The sequence below is a fragment of the Aphelocoma coerulescens genome, chromosome 4A (genome assembly GCF_041296385.1).
Source record: "Aphelocoma coerulescens isolate FSJ_1873_10779 chromosome 4A, UR_Acoe_1.0, whole genome shotgun sequence".
Classification (NCBI taxonomy): Eukaryota; Metazoa; Chordata; class Aves; order Passeriformes; family Corvidae; genus Aphelocoma; species Aphelocoma coerulescens.
The window spans coordinates 10,051,967-10,071,488 of NC_091018.1; the positions used below are offsets into that span (position 1 = coordinate 10,051,967).

The 19,522-nt window shown below is 39.7% G+C and overlaps 1 protein-coding gene across 9 annotated transcripts in view; it reads right to left on the minus strand.

The window, feature by feature from the left end:
• The window catches only part of IL1RAPL2 (interleukin 1 receptor accessory protein like 2), a 390,566-nt gene that overhangs the window by 149,548 nt on the left and 221,496 nt on the right, over positions 1-19,522 (minus strand). For all 9 annotated transcript variants that reach the window (XM_069015265.1, XM_069015263.1, XM_069015267.1 and 6 more), the window contains one exon: positions 13,297-13,450. In XM_069015265.1, coding sequence (XP_068871366.1) covers positions 13,297-13,450 — 154 coding nt within the window. The remainder of the gene's footprint in view (positions 1-13,296; positions 13,451-19,522) is intronic.

Sequence of the window (19,522 nt, forward strand, 5' to 3'; positions counted from 1 at the left end):
TCCCATTGCAATGCCAGAACAGTGGATAGTGAGGAATAGAAGTATTCATTTTTGGAAAGTGGAGCAAAAACAGACATGAAAAATAAAACCCAAAAAAGAGGCATTTTTCCCCACAAATAGAATGATTCAACATGTACATTATAGATGTGGTCAGTTTCCATGACTCTGCTTTTCTGGAATGAAGGCATTGATAACTTTCCTTGAGGGAATTGTTGGAAGTACTTCCATGCTTTAGCATACTGCTTCAGTCATGTGGCCACGATCTACAGGAATTTGAACAGTCCTGTATAGGAAGCCACTAACATGGAAGAGAAATTTCTCATGGATAAGTTTGTTTAAGACAAACAGTCCCAAGTGAATTAACTTCAGTATATGAGTAAACAGTGAAACATTTCTTTGTGTGAGATGTATGACACCTGTTAAAGGTGAGAACTTAACAGGCTTTGTCACTGCTAGAGGTATATAAGGAACCACAGTTCTAACCCCTGAGGACTCCACATTTCCTGACTGACCTCTTCACCATCTTCTCTTCCCAGCAGCAGTCTGTGATCACAGTGCTTCCTCTGAGTGCTGCACTGCCCAAAGCTTTAGGGCAGCTTCTTTGTCAAGTGATACAAAAAGTCTTTTAGCTAGAAAAGCAGTGAATTCTATCCCTCTGGAGAACAACAAAGAAAACATGCCATTTTTCCCAGAATGGAATTCTTACTATAAAGGGAAAAAAAATTTCTTAAGGGGGCAAATGCTAACATTCCGCTCTGACAAAACTTATGTTTTTTTCTAAAAAGTCACATTTCTTCATCAACCCAATACTTTGGTTAGGTTTTGCACCAGTTTCAAACAGACTTTTATATCAGAAAAACAAGTACCAAAGGTCTTCCTCTCTCCCTATCTAATCCTTCTCACAGTATTTCTGAGGTCCCCTCCTCTCATATTGGCATCCACACCATGCTGAAGGACTCACTGAACACCTCCCTTATTTAATTTACAAATTAAGTTGCCTGTATTTCTGCAACATGTGCATGTCTCAGGAGAAACACAAATGGCATCTCTAAATCAGATCGCTTTACTGCACAGTCATGTGTACCGATATTTAGATAATACTCTGCTTGAAAACATCTGCCTAAATACAGTTGCTACAGCCCCTTAGAGGTTACAGAGCTGTCATAGCCCTGGCAGGGTCTTGTTCCAGGTGCACCTCTTCTCCCATTTAGGAAGAAAAAGTGGCATGTTAGTGTATTCCAGAGAAGCTACAAGGGCATACACAGCTTATGGCAAATTGGTTCCTTCCTTGCCAGAAACTATAACCGCTCCTGGCCCAGGATGGGCACCTTGACTATCCACAACTCTATTGCTAATGCTATATGCACTGTATAAAGATGAAAAACCATCTGGTGCTTGGATCTAGCCTCCTTCAATATAACCAAAGCCCTTTTATCATCCCAATCGATTATGAAATTATTCCAGACCAATTCCTGGCAGACAGGTACCCACACAGGAGAACCAGCACCAGCCAAGATAAAATAAAATCAGAGACCGCACAGACCACACTGCCCTTTCTGAGGAGAAACAGGCCTTTAGGCTCATTGCTGGCCTATGCCAGAAAAAAACAGAGGATAAGAATCCAAAGCTGCCTTAGAAATTTATAACTATATTGTTTAACAGGGCTTGTCATAAAAAATACCTTGGAGAGCTTTTCATTTTAAGCCGAAGAAAAATATGAAAAGTTAAATTACTTACTGTTGTGTTCCCATTGGCTGCAAATTGATTTTATTTACTGAAACATGCTTGCATTGCAAAAACCACTCAACACACACAGTAAGTAAGTCAGTACATGAAAGTCTAATGCAACAGAGTAGCTACCTATCCCTTTGAAAAAGACTGGAGTAATAAGCACCTAAACACAAATTCAGTTGAATGCTTTTCTCTTGCTTACAAAAGCAATCAATACTATCAAAGACAAAAAATAGCTTGGTTGGTGCTGATAAAAATTAAGAAAATATTTTCCATGTTGGTCCATGATATCAAAGACAAACAAGGTACTTAACACACCCAGCATATTTTTGTATGTCCCTTCAACTTAAAAATTGCAAGGCACAGAGCAAACATCAGTAAGTTATTAGCTCCAGTCTTCTGGTGAACTTCATAAGAGCAACATCAGAGCCTGAAGCAATACTACTACTGTCAGATCTCATCAGCTAAACAGGGTCAGGCCAAACACGCGCTTGAATAAGGCACCTTTGAGGTTCACATCACTGCAGCAAGAAATAATGCTGACAATTCAGTAGTGAGCACTATTCCTTCCACAGCAGAACTTTTCATCTCAGATACACAGCCACAAGTGCCAGGCAGCACAAACCAGCTCTGAAAGGCGTCAACATTGTGCTGTGAAAATATAACCCTGATCTCCAGCTCAAGTTAAAGCAGAGCTACTCACCTATTAAAATTTCTCCAGTCATTTCAAAGGAACAAGACAGTCATTGCTTCCTGTTCTCAGGCTTTTCTTATGAGACAAAACATTAGGCAAGATTTGCAGTTTCTCTGAGTGGGAAAGCTGCATTTTCAGTGGACAAGGCAATCTGCACACTCATGTGTATCTATTTTACCATTAGCAAAATGATTTCAGGGGCAGTGTTATTTTGTGTCTGTGCATCTATCTGCCTATGTATTATTAATAAAGAAGAATGAGCATCCAGCCTACACTTTCATGATGAAGGAAGCCTCCTCTAACACAGAAAATGAAAACATAGAAGTTTCTTTCAGTATGTGTGCTCTACCTCACTGTTGTGGGCAAAAACCCCACAATCCTATCATTCATGCTAAGTCACCTCCACTACTGAAAGCACAATACACTTAGAGAATGTGGCTCAGCAGCTCTCAGAATGAACGGCCGTTTTTAAAGCAGGAGCTCATATCTGACATTTACAGTATATAGTCAGTGATTCAGCAAGCTACAGTTGCTGTGTACGATGACAGATCATTGGAGAAATGAGCAACCCATAACATGTTGAAGTCTTGGCTGTCTACATCAATAAATTAGACAATACCAAATAATCAATGCTACAAACTGCAAACTGCTGATTTAAGGTGGAAGGAAAAAACCATGATGTTCAAGAACATGACAGAGAACTAGGGGGCAACATAGGTCAATAAAAACTAACGTTATTTGCCATTCTAATTACTTTGCATGTTCATGAGCCAGGAAGGCAGGCTGTGGAGCTGTAAGTAAAGCGCCAAGAGTACTGACGCTATATATAATTCATACACTGCAGCATATTGCTACATTTCTCACTGCCCTTAGAACTTGCAGTTTCTTCAGGAGATATAAAGGTAATACTTCATCTTCCAAACTCATTTTTCATGAGCCCTGTATTAACAGGTCACTCTGGTGAATGGAAAAGTCGTCAATCTGGATCACTTGAGGGACTGCAAATGAAGGAGCTTTTATCCTTGTGAGTATATTTTGCCATCACTTCAACAATGACACAGTTCACACAGCAACCACAAATGGGCACATGCATCTCTCAGACACTGTCCAGATCCTCAGCTTACAGACTCTGATGAGGTGCTCTTGAAACCAGCTGAGTTGGTCCAATTTATCAGGACCTTGCTGGGTTTCAGGTGAAAAAGAGATGTTAAAAGACAGAAAGGACTGGCCGTGTCACTTCTTCCAGGTGAATGGGCATCCTCATTGTACTGATATCGCACTCTGGATTGAATTTTCCTGTTGACTCTTTGCACACGCAGAAGTTGCTTCAGATTTATAATGCGATTTTTGCATGGTTGAACAAGAAACACTCTGAAAAAGGCAGAGAAATCACTTCATTTTCCAAATGGGGTCAAAAGCAAATGGACACATTTCTCTTGCTGGATCCTACTGGGCTTTGCCTGAGGTAGCTAAAAAAACTAAAGTCACTACAGAAATTAGTGGCAATTAAGTCTGCTTTGACATGCTTAGCTGTCTACAGCAGTTATTAGGATGCCATATATGTAACAAATCAGAATTGAAATTAAAGTTTTAAGATAAATACTTTACTGTATTACAGAAAGCTAATATTTACAAAACAGAGACCTTGGTAAAAATTAATACAAATCACATAAAATATATCAAAAGAAAACTCTAATTGTTCGCACTTCCTATATATAGCTTGAAATAGATAGTTATTTTGGCAATGGTTTGAGAACCCAGCTGTGAAATTCATTTCCTGGTCTTTAAGTACTGTATTTGTCAGCACTTAACCCATTTCTGTCTTGCTTTCTCTCACAGAAAGGAAGGTTTCCTTTAGAAAATAAAAATACTAGAAGATGCAATGCATCATTTATAAGAAAGGGCAGCAGAGGAAATGCTAAGAACAATATCTCCTACCACAGATCTTTTAAAGCTTGGGACTCTCAGTAAAAACTTAATTTGGGCAGGCTTTTTGCTGTCCCTTGCATTTAATGAAAAAGTGATTCCCTGACTGTGTCAAGATATTGCAAAGAGGGAGAAGAGATTAAGTCTTGCTATGAAAATGTGCAATTTATCTAAGCAAGTAAATGTCACTTCAGATATGATGTACATGTTATATATTTTAACATGTCAATTTTAGAAATGAACAGGAAGGATTTTCTGTTCCCAAAAAATCTGCAGTATCCCTCCCAGGAGTTAAAAACTTCTGCAGATTTAATTTGCACACTTTAAGATTTCACTTCCAAATTAACAAGCATCTAATTTTCACAGTTACAACTGTAGTCTCAAGCAAGCTGCTTTTCTCTTTGCCTTTTGTTTTGTAAATATTTTCCATTGAACAATTCGTTTCTCTAGATTATTTTCATTTATTCTCTCTTGGACTCAAATATTGGTAAAAGTTCTGCTATGAAAAGATGTTAACAGGTGTTTTCCAGGAGGAAAGAAGGGCTTTCTGCATCCACCACTATAAATGCAGTCCATTAGTCAATGGAATGTACTAACACTATGAAATAAAAAAGAAACTATGAAAACTTACCAGTTTTTATCCCCCCTCACTGCTTATGTTATGTTTGAGGAAAATCTAAAAATGCACACTTTATTTTGAGCTCAGCCGCTCTGGTTGGTTAATCATTGTATCTTACTTTGTGACACTGTTTTGGTAGTGATACCTAAAGCCACCATGGCACACAAGCAGGTGCAAGGAGAGCCACAGTGTGAGCCCTCTTCTCCCTGCATTCTCCCAGGCCAAGGTGCGAGATCCAACCTCATATTAACCAAGGAAACAGGGTGCAAACATCCATCACTCCCTTGTTCCAGGAGCTTTCTGCACAGGGATTTGTTGTCTGTATTACAGAATATGGGAGGGAGTTCCAACTTATGGATAAAATCGCTTGTTAAGAACAAAAATGAGTTCTAAGGTAGAAAGTGCCAATATTCCAGTGTTCTCTGACTGTACTCCAGCAGCTTCCCATGAAGTTACAGGGAGCAGGAGTTGGGTGTTCGGCTGGAAATAGCACATTTCCTGTCAAAAGGGAGCTCTAGTTGGAACACTTGCATGGGATACAACAGGGGACAGTCATCCTGGGCCATATGTCAGAAGTGGAGGGGACTGCCAAGCACTGGGAGTGAGCTGAACGTTGTTCACAGCAGGCAAAGAAAGGCTAAAGCTGCCAAGCCAGGAGAGGAGGGAAAGAATAAAAAGCATGTCCCTGGGTCCTACAGTTTCTGACAGCTTCAATACCGCTTTAGAATTCTAGTGAACACTAAACAGGAGAAATTTTTCTTTTGGAGATGTGGAGCTAAATAGAGCTCTCAAGAAGGAGCATCTGCTTCCAGGAAAAGGGAGACAGCTCCAAGTACAGCAAACACTTCCCATGCCTGGCAGCACTGGCCATGCAAGGATGTGAGGAGGAGCAAACCCTGAAGGCCAGACCAACTACCACCATCCACACGTCACCATGTTTTATCTTGGAGTGCTCTTCAGGCTGTTTCATCAGGAAAATTCACAGGCTGCTTTAGGCTTTCCTTGAAATGTTTTCTGCTTTATTTGAGACAACAGGCTCTCTGACCCATGCTTGAAAATACAAACAAATAAGGGAGAGGGGAGCTAACAGCTCTCACCAGAGCTGCTGGCCAAAATCAGCAATAAAACACCCCTGCACTTCAAGCAACTCCCAGATCCCAGGGATTAGGTGAGATATTGAGTGCTGACAAGAACCAGAGCTTGCATTTGGGGAAAATTTTGGTATTTCACAAGAAATTTCCCGCAAAACATCAATTAAAAAAGAAATTAATAGAAGCATTCAAAATACCTCATTTCAGAAATGCTGAAAAATTTTAGCTATATGTGTTACTAAAAATAGTAGAGCCACAAGTCAAATTAAAATATATCATCTCACAACAAAGAAGCAATTTGACATAAAAAAATCAGAAATACAAAGTGTTGCAATATAACCTCTGATGTCAAAATTACATAAATTGAAATTAATGTTACTTCCACACAGTGCTCCAATTGATGTTACTGCCTTATTTGATGAAAAAATGGTAGTAACAATAGCTGTTTCATCCTGTCTGCAAACAAAAGGTTCTGGGGCTCAGAAAATAAAGCAACAATGGGAGAGCATGTCCAGCCTCCATCAGGACCCAGAGGCTCTGCCTTCTATGCAGAGTGCAATACCAGGCAGAGATGTCAGAGTTAGTTTAGGTACCAAAAGCCACGCAAACAGGTTAACTGGCTGTGCTGGAAAAGCTCCTTCAGAGCTAACTGAGGAATCCCTGCACACCAGAGCTCAGGCATGTCCCGAGCACAGGACCTGCTGCTGTACAAAACTGCTGGGGATGTTCAGCTCAGCTTCTGATCCTCAGCCACCTGGTTTTTTAACCTGAGTCTTATGCTGGCCCTGCTTTTATTTACATCTACAAATCATATTGAGAGCTCAGTGACCTTTCAGAGCTAAACTGGATTTTGGATAAGTAACTACATAAGCAACGCTGAACCCTTTCATAAATTCATTGCAGATTACTAAACTGTTTATGCCAAAACACGATGCTGCTGGGAGGGAATCACAATTACATGTTTTCAGACTTTTAAGCAAACACCAACTCTTGTATTTGACACCATAAAAGAAATCCCTTATAATAGTCTCAATTCCAAAGGACTTGGAAGGACTTCCATGTTTCAGCTCAGTTTAAATAAGCTTTTAATTTATCTTAACACTTTTTGCTGTGGTTGTTCTGGAAGCTTTCAGCAGACAAAAATGTTGTCAGTCAACACGTCTTTTGTAAGATTTTGGTGACAATACTTTATCTACCATAAACTGATAAGGCCTAAAGAGCACTTATGGATTACTGCAGATATAAATTTGTTCTGATCAGCACCCAGTGAATGCTGCTGATGTGTAACTAGCCTCAACTTCTAATAATATAAAGCAGCATATCCAGTTCACAGAGGATTAAAAATGTGCAGAAAAGCAACCACTACCAAATGGTGGACATACTTTTTGCTCATATCCTCACTTCTTTGTGGTAGTTTCTCTCTCTACAGCCCTAGAGCTGCTGGAAAGTCGAACTAATTGTTTGCCCTTCTAAATCCAATTCACCCCCTTGGTTTAAAAATAGCAAATCACCATCAACTGCTTTTGCTAATAAAGGGGTCCCAAACCCACAAACAAAATCTAGAAACAGCAGCAGGTGTAATTTGAAAAGTGAGCAATGTAATGAGACTTGAAAGAATTTAATTGAAAAACTATGATCAAAGAGTGAATTCAGGCGGAATCATTCAACTCAAGTAGCCATGTGGAATAATTTGTCATTTACGGTGGTCAAAACAGATATTACCGCGTAAATGACTTTTAGAAACAGCCAGGCATTTTAGTAGCCTGTTAGCCTGTGAAGAATATGCCAGAGTAGAGGTTGAAGGAAACTTGGAGGACAGAGCTCCTGGACAGAGTGGTCCAGTAATTCCTGCATGTCACTCCAATCCATCACCAGCATTTTATGAAGTTGGTCAGATGGCCACCTTCTGCTGTCATACTGGAAAATAACTCACCAGTACAAGCTCACAAATCACTTCTTTCCACAGGCAGCAGAAAGAACAAGGCAACCTCTCCCACTAGCACAGCTGTCCCTGAAAAAACACATCCCTGCAAAACAGCCTCATCTGCCAGGGGACACCTGGGCCACGCCGTGAGAGCAGGTCTTGCTCCCTCCTCAGAGGCATCACCCTTTCCCAAACCTCCAACATATCTCTCCTTGCATCTTCTTCTCGGCCTGTGTCCCTATAGACCAGTGTTCCAAAACAGAAAGAGTGCTGAAGGAGCAGATAAACACACTGTAGGTGTTTTTCACAATTGCACCTTTTTACCTCAAAGCTATTGAAACATTGCTGTGCATCAAGACAGAGTGAACTTGTTGAAACAGGAAGATGCATAAATTGTCTTTCAAAACCAACATTACTTTCTATGTTTGGGGTTTTTTTTCTTTTAATCTGAATAGTATAGCTGTTCTTCCATAAACATTGGCATTTACAATACTCATTAACATGCTTTTGACTGCTGATATTCCTGAATAGCTGTAATTTTAATATATTCTAATAAGGTAGATTATCTGTAACTTTATATTACTGCATTCAGTTTTTTCTAAATGGGAACAGTCTAATTTATTATCAAATTAAAAACTGAGTTTCTGTGGAGGGCTGTGAGCCCTTGGCACAAGAGCCCTCTGTACTCCTCCCTTGGAGGAGAAAGGCCTGAGGGCAAAAGGACTCTCCTAGAGATAAGCAACCTTCCTCGGGTCATGGTGACAAAGTGAACCACCCCCACCATGCCTTGTTTCTATATGGCGATAGTCTGTACCCAGTTGGCTAATTGGTTTCTACTCCACCCCCTGCCTTTCCCATAAAAAGCCCGTTTCTGCCTCAGTTAGGGAGTGTTTGTCTCTGGCTTTCCCTTCACAGGGGCTGCTGGACAATAAATCTACCTCTGTGGAATTACCAAACGAGGCTCCTGTCTCTCTGTTCCCGAGTTCGCCTTGGGTGATTTCACAAAGCTGAATCACAAGAGCTGGAATCACTTGTAGCAGAGAAGTTGCTACACTTGCTGAAATCCCCTGCTGCCCAGGGAGGCCTGCCATCGCCCCTGGAAGAGCTGTTCTTTGCAGGATGCTCTCTCTAGGAAGGTCATGGCATAACGGTGCTGACCAGCATCGGACCCCTTGTGATAAGTTTCTGTTTCATTTTTATGCTTTAGAACCCTAGATCACAGTTTCTAATCTCACTTGTTTGTCACACCAAAGCTACCAAGAAGCAAAGTGAAGTGGTATCTATATTTTTTTTTTATATAGACTGAAGGGTTATGTGTTATTTGCTAAGAGCTAACACTGTTGTCATGTTTCTTCAGCAAAAAAGGCTGACAAGACTTGTTTCACATCTGTCTGCATAATAAAATGAACCCATGAAGAACTAGTGATGAAAAAGCTGTTTTGTTGACAATCTATTTTTGTTAAATGCACCCAAACACCAAGATTTAGGCACTGCTCATTAGTGCTGTATTGTAGCTCAGGATTTTTTCCCTATAAATACTTTGTGTCAAAATATTTTTCAAATATATTCTAGGCTGAAAGCCTTTCCCTTACCACCCCAAAGGGCTACAGCCTCTGAAGCCTTTTATCATCTGAAAAACACTCAACTGTTCATTACCCACCACAGCCAGACAATGCCAATCTGACCTGTTTGCTTTCTGCTCTGCTCACCTACTAATACCACTGAGGTCCCTCTGTCTGTCTTCTCCTGGCCAGGCATCACACACTTACAGCTTTCAGTTTCCATCTATGACTCCTGAGATTTCTTTCTTACTAATTATCTCATAGTTGCTCATATCATGACTTAGTCACAGAAGAAAGGGAAGAGGAACTGCCCTCCTACCTCTAACTGGCCCACTCCCATTTGGGTCTGCAAAGGCCAGAAGGCAAGACAGGATCCAAGGAAAGCACACACTGTCCTTGCAGCTCCCTGCCACAGTCACAGCTACTAAGACAACTGCATCAACACTTTGGCACAGGAAGTTAAGGCAACACCTTCTAACAGCTCTAATGACACCGCTGGACTTTTCTGGGTAACTAAATAAGAGCAGGGTCATGTCCCCAGTTGAAAGCCTCTACTGGAAATAAATCCTTAGGCAACACTAATATAAATACCAGATAGTCATCCTTCATTCAGCCCACAGCTGCACTCTTGTCTGCTGTTAACTTGGATCAGGTTGGCTTGTGGGATCACATCTTCAGCAAAACTGCTGCACTTGTCTGGGATATCATTAACTATTCTGATTAGTTTTACCAACAGCAAGTTAAAATGGTGCTTCTGGCTCCTGCACCTTGAAATTTTCATAAAGCTTTTGATGTAACTTCTGTTATGACAGCACTGCACTTATTCTGATTTCAAATTTCACTGTTTAGATACCCATTCTGCATTTAGCTATGAATAGCAGATATTTCGTATTGCTACTTACATAACTACCAGAATCTTCACAAAGGACTAAAAACCTCATGTACCATATTTGACGTGACTTCAAAGAAGATCCTGTCTTACAATTAAGAGATAACTTCATCCACTAACTGGTGTACTTTGTACGCCACTACAGTATACTGTGTACCTCAGCAAGTGCCTGAAAGACTACAGGGAATCTAGGCCAGGTTCCTCTCTCTCCATGGCAGTGCATCTCTCCTTGCTCAAGGGAGATGTGGAGTTGCCCATTTCACTTTCAGAATAGCTCTTCAATAACAATTTCAGGTTACCATGGCTGCTAGCAGTGCCCAACAGAGTCTTTCTGTTCAAAATCTTTATGTTAGAGGAACTCAAGACACTTGTCAATAAATGCCAATTCAGGCATGGTAATGAGTACCAGTAATAGAAACATCATTACAAAGCTCCTGCAGAAGAAAGCAGCAGGTAAGATCCTTTGCTCCACATCTGTGTTGCAGGCTAGCAGAGACAATTGTACCCCAGCTTTGCTGGTAAGCCTTCCACAGTATTTGCTAGTGGTGATTTTAAAGACCAGCAGGTTCAGCAGTCAGAGATCTGGTTCTCCCTCTAGCTTCGCCTGGTACAATATTTTGATGAGAACTCATTTTCAGACAGATGAAAAACCAGGCCCAGTGCAACACCAATCCCATTACAAGAAAGACCTGGACATACTGGGATGAGTCTGTGAACGGTAACAACATTTATTCAACCAAGTCCCTGAGTACGACATGTACCCGCTCCCAGCCTGTCATCTGACCTCAGGACCCCCACCTGGCTTGAAGAGCCACACAACACAAGTAATCCTTTGCTGTTTGTTGTACAAGTTTTCTTTGACTTCTCTCCCAAAAAGATCTAAACCTACACACATGTAAAATTCACAAACCGAAACAAAAACAGGAGAAAGAAACTTGCTCAATCAAGCTGTGAGATAATATGCTTACGTGGTTCTATTATATTTGTAGTTCTTACCCACATTTTTAGGTTGTCATCTACATAAACTAACTAGCCTCTTTCAGATATCTAGAGAGATTCAACCAGCAAACACATAACATCAGATATGTCTCCCAAACATTTCCATCTGGAAAATGTGTTTACAAACATATGTGTTTTTATAAACTAAAAAAAATTTAATGCAACATGAATTTCACACCAAATTAAAAGGGAGAAAATCTTCTGCTTCTCAAGCATTTTGCAAAAAGGAGAACACTTACATATTTCATACTTGCATTTTAATTAATTCAGATAATAAACTTTTTAATAAGAGAAATAACTGTAATAAATACTATATTTTGTTTAGGACTAATTCCTTAAATTGTGAAGTATAAATGCACCACAATGTTTAAATAATTAAGAGAACATATGACTTCTAGCAAGGTCATGATGAGAGGGAGAGCACAGAATATCCATCATGGGGAATTGAATTAAACGCATCTCATTTTCACTTTGTCAAACTTAGTTCACATTCTGGTTGAAGACCAGCATGCTACATAGGGTAGCAACTATGCACAAGGCAGGTATTATATCTTCACTTGACAGGTTAGGGTCAGGTAGGTCAAATCAATACTTCAGAGATCTGTCCATGGTCAAAGATCTGTCCATGGTCAAAAATGGACAATAAAGGGTCACATGACATAGGGCACACAGGGAAAAAAGAACACACTGAAAATGAGGAAAAATGATAAGAATAAAAAAATGGATTCCACCCAAAATAAAGGAGAGATTTTTTTTTCAAGAATATATTAGAAACATCATATGGAATAATTCAGTTAGATATAAGAAAGTGGAATCCTACCTGTCATTGCTTTGAGTAGGGCCCCATTTTAATCAGTATGTGGGGAAAATACCTAACCATTTGTTTATATGGTTTTGTGTGAAAGGCTGAAGAAAACCTCAACTGTTTTCAGATACTTGCAAAGTTCCACAGACACAGAAGGCAAAATAATAATTATAGATGTCATACTGTACAGTGGGATGAAAAGGGAACAGGAATATATTGGCAGACAATACAGTTTTTAGCTGTTCATTTTTGGTACCCGGCAAAAATAGACAGAAAAATACTGTTGTCTAGTAGATACTACATTGAGTCAGAACTATAGACTGTATGACCTCCTGACAAGCAGGTTACTTTGTTTTGACAGTCCAATATTGCTAACTTCATTTTTGGAATAGGTTGTGCCATAATCTTCACTAAAGACAAACCTGTGGATACAAATATGCAGCTAGCAAGAATTTCTCTTGCTTCTTTCCAGTCCCGTGAGATATTTTTCTCTCTCACAGAAGATATTAGCAGAGTTCTATAAGCTATGAACACCTGCAACCTTGCAAAGCTTTGTTTATGGTACAGTAGAAAAATATTTTGACAATGGATGTTTTAGGATTTTAGCCAATCACCCCAAGGGGTGGCTGATCCTTTGACCAATTAGACTATGAAGAAAAAAGTCTAGAAAAGAGTTGTAAAATAATTAGAAAAGGAATCTTGCTGCACAATTCCTGCCTGTTGGATCTCTCGTCTCCTCCCTACCACTGCGGGACACCGTGATACAAACCCTAGACTAGAAAAGCTGGTCATCATAAAAAAAATGAAAGATTAAAAATATGGAGCATTTCCAGCTTTTGTATTGACCAAAAGGTAGAAGTACTCTTCTGCAGAATTTTAGAAGATCTTGATATCAATTTCCCCAAGTCTGGGACTGCTCAGCTACTGGGATTTGCTTTGGACTTACTTCTATCAAACAGATTCACCAACAGATTTCACCGACATGTGAAAATGATTTTTTCTTATTATTTCAAAGCTATATTTTTTATCCTATTGACATAGAACAAAAATTCTTACCAGTAACCTTCAATTCAACTGTCCTTCGTATAAGCTTGCTTTCAAACTTTAGTTCACAGGTATAATTTCCTCCATCTTCTTCCTGGACCTCTTGAATTAAGAGAGTATTTCCCTTCTGAATTACAGCGCTTCTCCACACTTTTGGCTTACATTCCTGCAGAAAAAAATCCAGTGTCAAAATTACCTGGCTTGTACGACATAAGACAGTGTTACCTGATCAGATTTTCAGTATTATACATAAGGAAACAACCACCTAGATATATTTTGCAATTAAAATTCAAATATAATTTCAGAAAGCACGGAGATCTGAAACTGGAATTAATTTGAAGACTGAAATTAAACATAAATGTTTTTAAGGTCCAGTTATTCCTACTGTATCACATGGGCTGTGCTTAATACATGGTGTCCTCAAGCAATGGTTACGTATCTTTTTCTTCATAACAACTGCCAAGACCTCTCCTTTAGGACAGACCATTAAAACACATCTGTATTTGAATGGAGTAAGGGGAACATCTGTTAAGAGTTAGCCTGAAGGCAAACTTTACACATAGTCCCAGGCCAGAACCATTTACCAGTGGAAGAAAATAGGAAGAACAGCAGTCTGTTAAGAGAATTCAGAAGCCTGGTTTTCTTACAGCCCTGTTTCTCATCACTGGCTTCTCCAGCACCTGATGAGCTTTAACTCAGCCTTTTCCCATCACCAGGCACTTTGCAACATCACCCCCATATGCATCCTCTGATGCAGGACATGGTACTGATACCCTGCAAGTCCCACAGACTTCATCCCTGCAGTCCTTAGCTGTTGTTTGGCAGATTTAGGTTCATTGCTACAAATTGGTCCTACTGGAACAGCATTTGAGTCCTTCTGGGTAGGGTGCGATACAGTGCAAGAAGAGGCTCTCCCTTTCCTAATATACTGGACCCTTGCAGGCAAATCAGTCACCTTCCACGTGAACAACACTCATGATCGAATAATTCTTGGAATGTTCTGACCTAAAAGCACGGGCCAAACCTATTAATTTTCTCTTCTATCTTTTCTTTTGTTTTGTGAGTTCTTTTACTCAAGAGTTTGAATTAAAATGCAGGAGATCAAGAGTTCATCTTCAGACTTAGTTGTTTATTATATCTTATCCGTAGTACAGCTGCACAGAGTGTTCCTCCAAGTTAACATGGTGGAAAATGGCCGTGAGTTCGAACTTCCAAGGCTTTTTAAGGGCCAAATCATCCAACCAAGTAACTTGTTTTTATTTATAATCCAATAACTAACTGTTCATGACCCGCAATGTGGGTTTTTTGGTCCAATACCAGAGCACCCAGATTTGGGAAGAAGAAGGAGAAAAGAAGAAGAACAAATCCACACCCCAAATCCTCCATATTGTTACCTATATCCCCTAAACCTAATTTTCTACACCTCTACATATTCCACCCAGTGATATAACTTTTAATTATACAGCAACAACCTCAGTGTTATCACATAATTTAGGAAGCCTTTCCCAAGGTCTCAGGTCAAATGCAGTGTGCTTCTGAGGATCACTGTCTGTCAGCACTGAAAGGCTGAAAATCTCAGAACTCAGGGTTCCAACAAAACCTAATCATTGTCTTTTGAAAATGGCACCTTAAGATTATGTATTTATTTTCTCTAAATACCTTTAACATCAAGCCTGTTCTGCCTGCAAAAAAATTACGCTTTTCTGAGTTCTCTAAAGCACTCAGTAGTTCCAGCAGTTCTGGAAGGTCTGGGTAATTCTGTACCCAGGAAACACAAAGCAACACAGGGCCTGAGTACCTTCAATGCCCCTCTACTCCCTCTCTCAAGGTGGAAGCTTGGAACAAGCTCTCAGACTGCAGCAGTCTCACATCAGTTACATCAGGCTCAGCAACTTCAGAGACTGGTGACATGCCCACACCTATGCCCCATTTTCTGCTTTTCTGCAACAGCAGTGTCAGAAACAGAGAAAACAAAATAGAACAAAGCTTTCTCTTAAGAAAACAACCGAACAAGAAAATATGTCAACATGCAAATATATTGTACCACAGTAGGAGATCAGCATGACACAAACATAAATTTTTCATGGGACTTCATACACATTCCAACTCCGTGTTGATTCAACAACAGAGAAATAGAAAGACAGGACTGAGAGTTTCTGGCCTTGCACTTGAAAAGGGAGCACTGAAGAAATTATCCCAGTCCCTAGGAGACCAAATTCAGTTACAATGTGGTCAGATTTCAGATTTGGAAGCTGTGCAACACTACTGCAGGTAACAGAGTGATCAGCTCATCTCTCGGTCTCCAAAGTATAGCTGTAAGGGAAGCATAATCTTGTCTTGCATGTGAACTTTAGTTAACACTGGTAATAGAGAATGATCAGAATCCAGATCCCATCTACTGTGCTGAGACTCAGTCAGGACACAAATCTGAGCCAGGAAATGCCATTAAATCCTTTCTAATTTGAGCTCAATACTTTAGTTCTATTGAAAAGTACATCAACCACCTACTTGGAGTAACTAAATCTGAACACTGGGCAAAGAATACAGTTCAGTCCTATTCAATCCTAATTTAGAAGGAATACAATTCCCAGAACACAGAAAGTAAGCACATTTCAGATATGCACTCTTTAGTGCAGCACTGAAATATCCTGTCATGTGTTGCCAGTATTATATTCTCTACTTTATTTTTAAAAGTATGGGAGCAAAGAGATGGAAGATATTTATACGCCTTATATTTTTATATATAAGTTTGTAGTAAGAAGGAGGACACCTTTACTACTACAAAGATTAATGATTTAGCAAAAACAATGTTTGTGCTACTGTGGTTTTACTTAGAGGAATTGTTCGAGTGGAATTGTACCCTTAATTCCCTAATTATTTCTTTTTTTATCTTCTTGAAACACTTCATATTAAAGATTATTTATAAGCCTTTCTTTCCCAAATTTCAGCTAATTAATTTTTATTCTGCCAACTATGCAGGCTTTACAAAAGTATGTTGAAAATTCTTGTTTATATATTTAATACACAAAACTAAAAGTGAAAAAGGGGAGAAGCTGGAAAATGGCCGAGAAACAAAATTCTTACCAGTTTTCGTATTGTGAAAACAATCTAGATTTTACTGTCAGAGGTCCGCTAATTTCCCTAAAAGGTTAAGTGCTCAGTTGTATGACTCATTTCATGGAATCACAGAATAGTTTGAGTTGGAAGGGACCTTACAGATCATCTCATTCCACCCCCACTGCATGAGCAGGGATGCCTTCCAGTAAACGAGGTAGCTCCAAGCCCCATTCAACTTGGTGTTGAACCCTTCCAGGGATGGGGAGTCCACAGCTTCTCTGGGCAACCTGTGCCTGTGCCTCACCACATTCACAAGAAAAAACTTAGTATTTAATCTAAACCTACCCTCCTTCAGTCCAAGGCCATTCCCTCCCATCCTTTCACTACGCGCCCTTATGAAAAGTCCCTCTCCAGTCATCTTCTAAGCCCCCTTCAGGTACTGGAAGGTGCTCTACGTTATCCCCAAAGGCTTTAACCAATTAATTGTTCTTTTCTGCTTTTACAATATGTTTACCTGCTAGAAGAGTCTGCAAGTTTCTTTTTCTAGACTATTTACTTTCCTTAGATATCTGAAGTGGTTTGGGTTTTTTTTTCCCCAGTAAATTAAGGTGTGCACTATTATGCTTATTTTTCAGTTCCTTGAAATCTAAGTGGCAGTACCTCAAAAGTCTATTTTTCTGAGTAGATAACTACCTGTCCTTCACCTGACATTTTGATTGTTCTCTTAGCCCTCCTTTGAACGCAGCAGTAGAAAAGACATGATGGAAATGGATTAAGACTCCACACTCAAGATGTAATATACCTTTTCCCTCTGCCAGCTGATTTTTCATGAAACTGCTCTTACTCTTAAATCCCATTCATTCAATCATGCCTTGACACACACATTTACTTAAAAAAACCTCACATTTCTTGTCAAAACAGTTCTAACAGGCATAACTGAGCTGAGAGTATATCAATGGCATTAACTGGGGAAATCTTTAAGAATAAATATTTCATGCGGTGTAATTCTAGCCAGAAGTGAAGTTCATACTACTGTTAAAACAAATCCTTATAGCAAATGTTTTATTACGTACCGGGTGTGCATGTGGAATTCTATTCAGGCATAATTAAGAGCATGTTTAAATTACAGTTAACTCCCAGTAAATTGATGCAATTACTGGCTCAGATTCATTAATCCCTCAACATAGAGAAGCCTTTCGGAAGGCAGAGCAGATTCTCCACACAGTGGACTGGCATCATCACTGTCCTGTCTGATGGTATTTCATAGGTCACAAGTCCAAACTCCCAGACTACCAGCGAACTGGCAGGTTCTCATGAACACAACGATTTCTCTTCACAGCAGAAAGGATAAAGAAGGAAATCTCAAGGACTTCCTCATATTTATTTATCTATCTACTGCTCTATTTTCAACAACTTATGCTCCCTGTCTGGGCAAAAATCTGTAAATATTCCAGCATAATGAAATGGAATACACTCCGCAGTGCCTCTGGAGCAGATTTACTCAAGCAGGTGGCTTCATGTACACATCAAGCTTAAAATCCAAGGTAGACGGGAAAACTTTGAGGATCCACTGCTATGACCAGAAATGGATGCCTTCTTTGGAAAGTGAGGGTCAGATCCTAAGGCAGAATAACACTTTACACTATTCTTCAGGAGAAGGGACCTGCTTTTTCTTGCTCACATTGCCTCTCCCAGCATGATCTTAAGTTCCACACTGCAGTTTGTAGGGGTTACCCAAGTATTCATCAAATTATTTTGAAATCCATATAATTATATATTTTCTAGAAACTGGACTTCTGGTCCTTTGAATATGCAGACTTTTATTAACAGTAACATAACAGTCTCTAGAATATCCAAAACCCTGTTCAGAAATAAGTTTCAAGGGATAACCTGACATACATACCTTCTGCACAATATTAATATTGCAATTACACACTGCTGAGCTTCCTGATGCAGGTCTAGGTAACAAAGATGTTTCTTTAAGAGCCAAACTGATAACTTGTTATTGTTAATTATAGATAAGAAGGTGTATGTAGTAGGTTATCTCACTCATGTCTCTTTTCACTATCAAGCCAGACTAAAGGTTGTCGACTTCGACTGTCCCACTGTTCTCATCCAATGACATCAATTCTGTTCAGTTTCACCTCAGTAATGATTTTTCAGTCAGCTGTCACACTCCAGCCTGGTGTCACACAACCTGTGTGCGACACCCAGACAACACAGGTGGGATTATGGAACCGACCCTTCCGCTCCCTGTCTTGGTCAGTACAAAGTATTGCTGGTGTGGGGCTGCACATGCATCTTCTTTAGACTCATTTCTGCTCCATGATAGCTGAAGATCATTTCTGCCAGACTATTTTTCAGTGTGTATTTGCAACAAATGGAGATCTTCAGTGATCTGGTGTTCAGTAATACCAAGGCAGAGAGGGCAAGAAGCAGCTTCTCTCCAGTATCCTCTTTGCTGAGATTTCAGACTTCCTGTGCAGAGCCAGGAACTGGAATCAATGATCCCTGTGGGCCCCTTCCAACATAGGATGTTCTATGATTAACTAAACACATATATTTGACATATGAACAGCATTGAAGATATCAACCCATATGCTGAGAGAAAGAGCTTCAACTGCTGAAAGAAAAACTTTTTTCACACTAACAGCGGGTTATGGCACACATTTTGTTACTGTAAGATATAACGTGAGATTTCTGTAAAAAAACCAGAAATAAATGACAACTTTTACAATTGCTCTTTTCTGCTGCAACCTGCTAAGGAGGAAAAAAATCTGCTGGTCTGCCCATAGTACTTATTTCATACAAAATAATTGTCTTTAAAGAATGTTATTAAGGCTGGCAAATCAAGCACTCCAAATTTAGGATTTAACTAGTTTGTGTGTTTCTGTCTTTATGACCTGAACCAAGCTTATCCTAAACTCCTACAATCCAAACTCTGTTTTCTGCAGCTCTCACTGAACTGTTCCTCTTGCCCAACTATTTCTGGTTCCTTCTGACTCTCAGCTCTTTATTCTTCAACTTTATTCTATCAACTGATACTTGAGGGCTTTTCAAATATCAGACTTTGATCCAAGTCCAGACAACAGGCAAAATTTGCCAGACCTTGCTGTGGTCTCACTACCTGATGTCTGCCAGCCAATCCATATTTTACTCATTCTCCTGCTTTCTTGGAGAG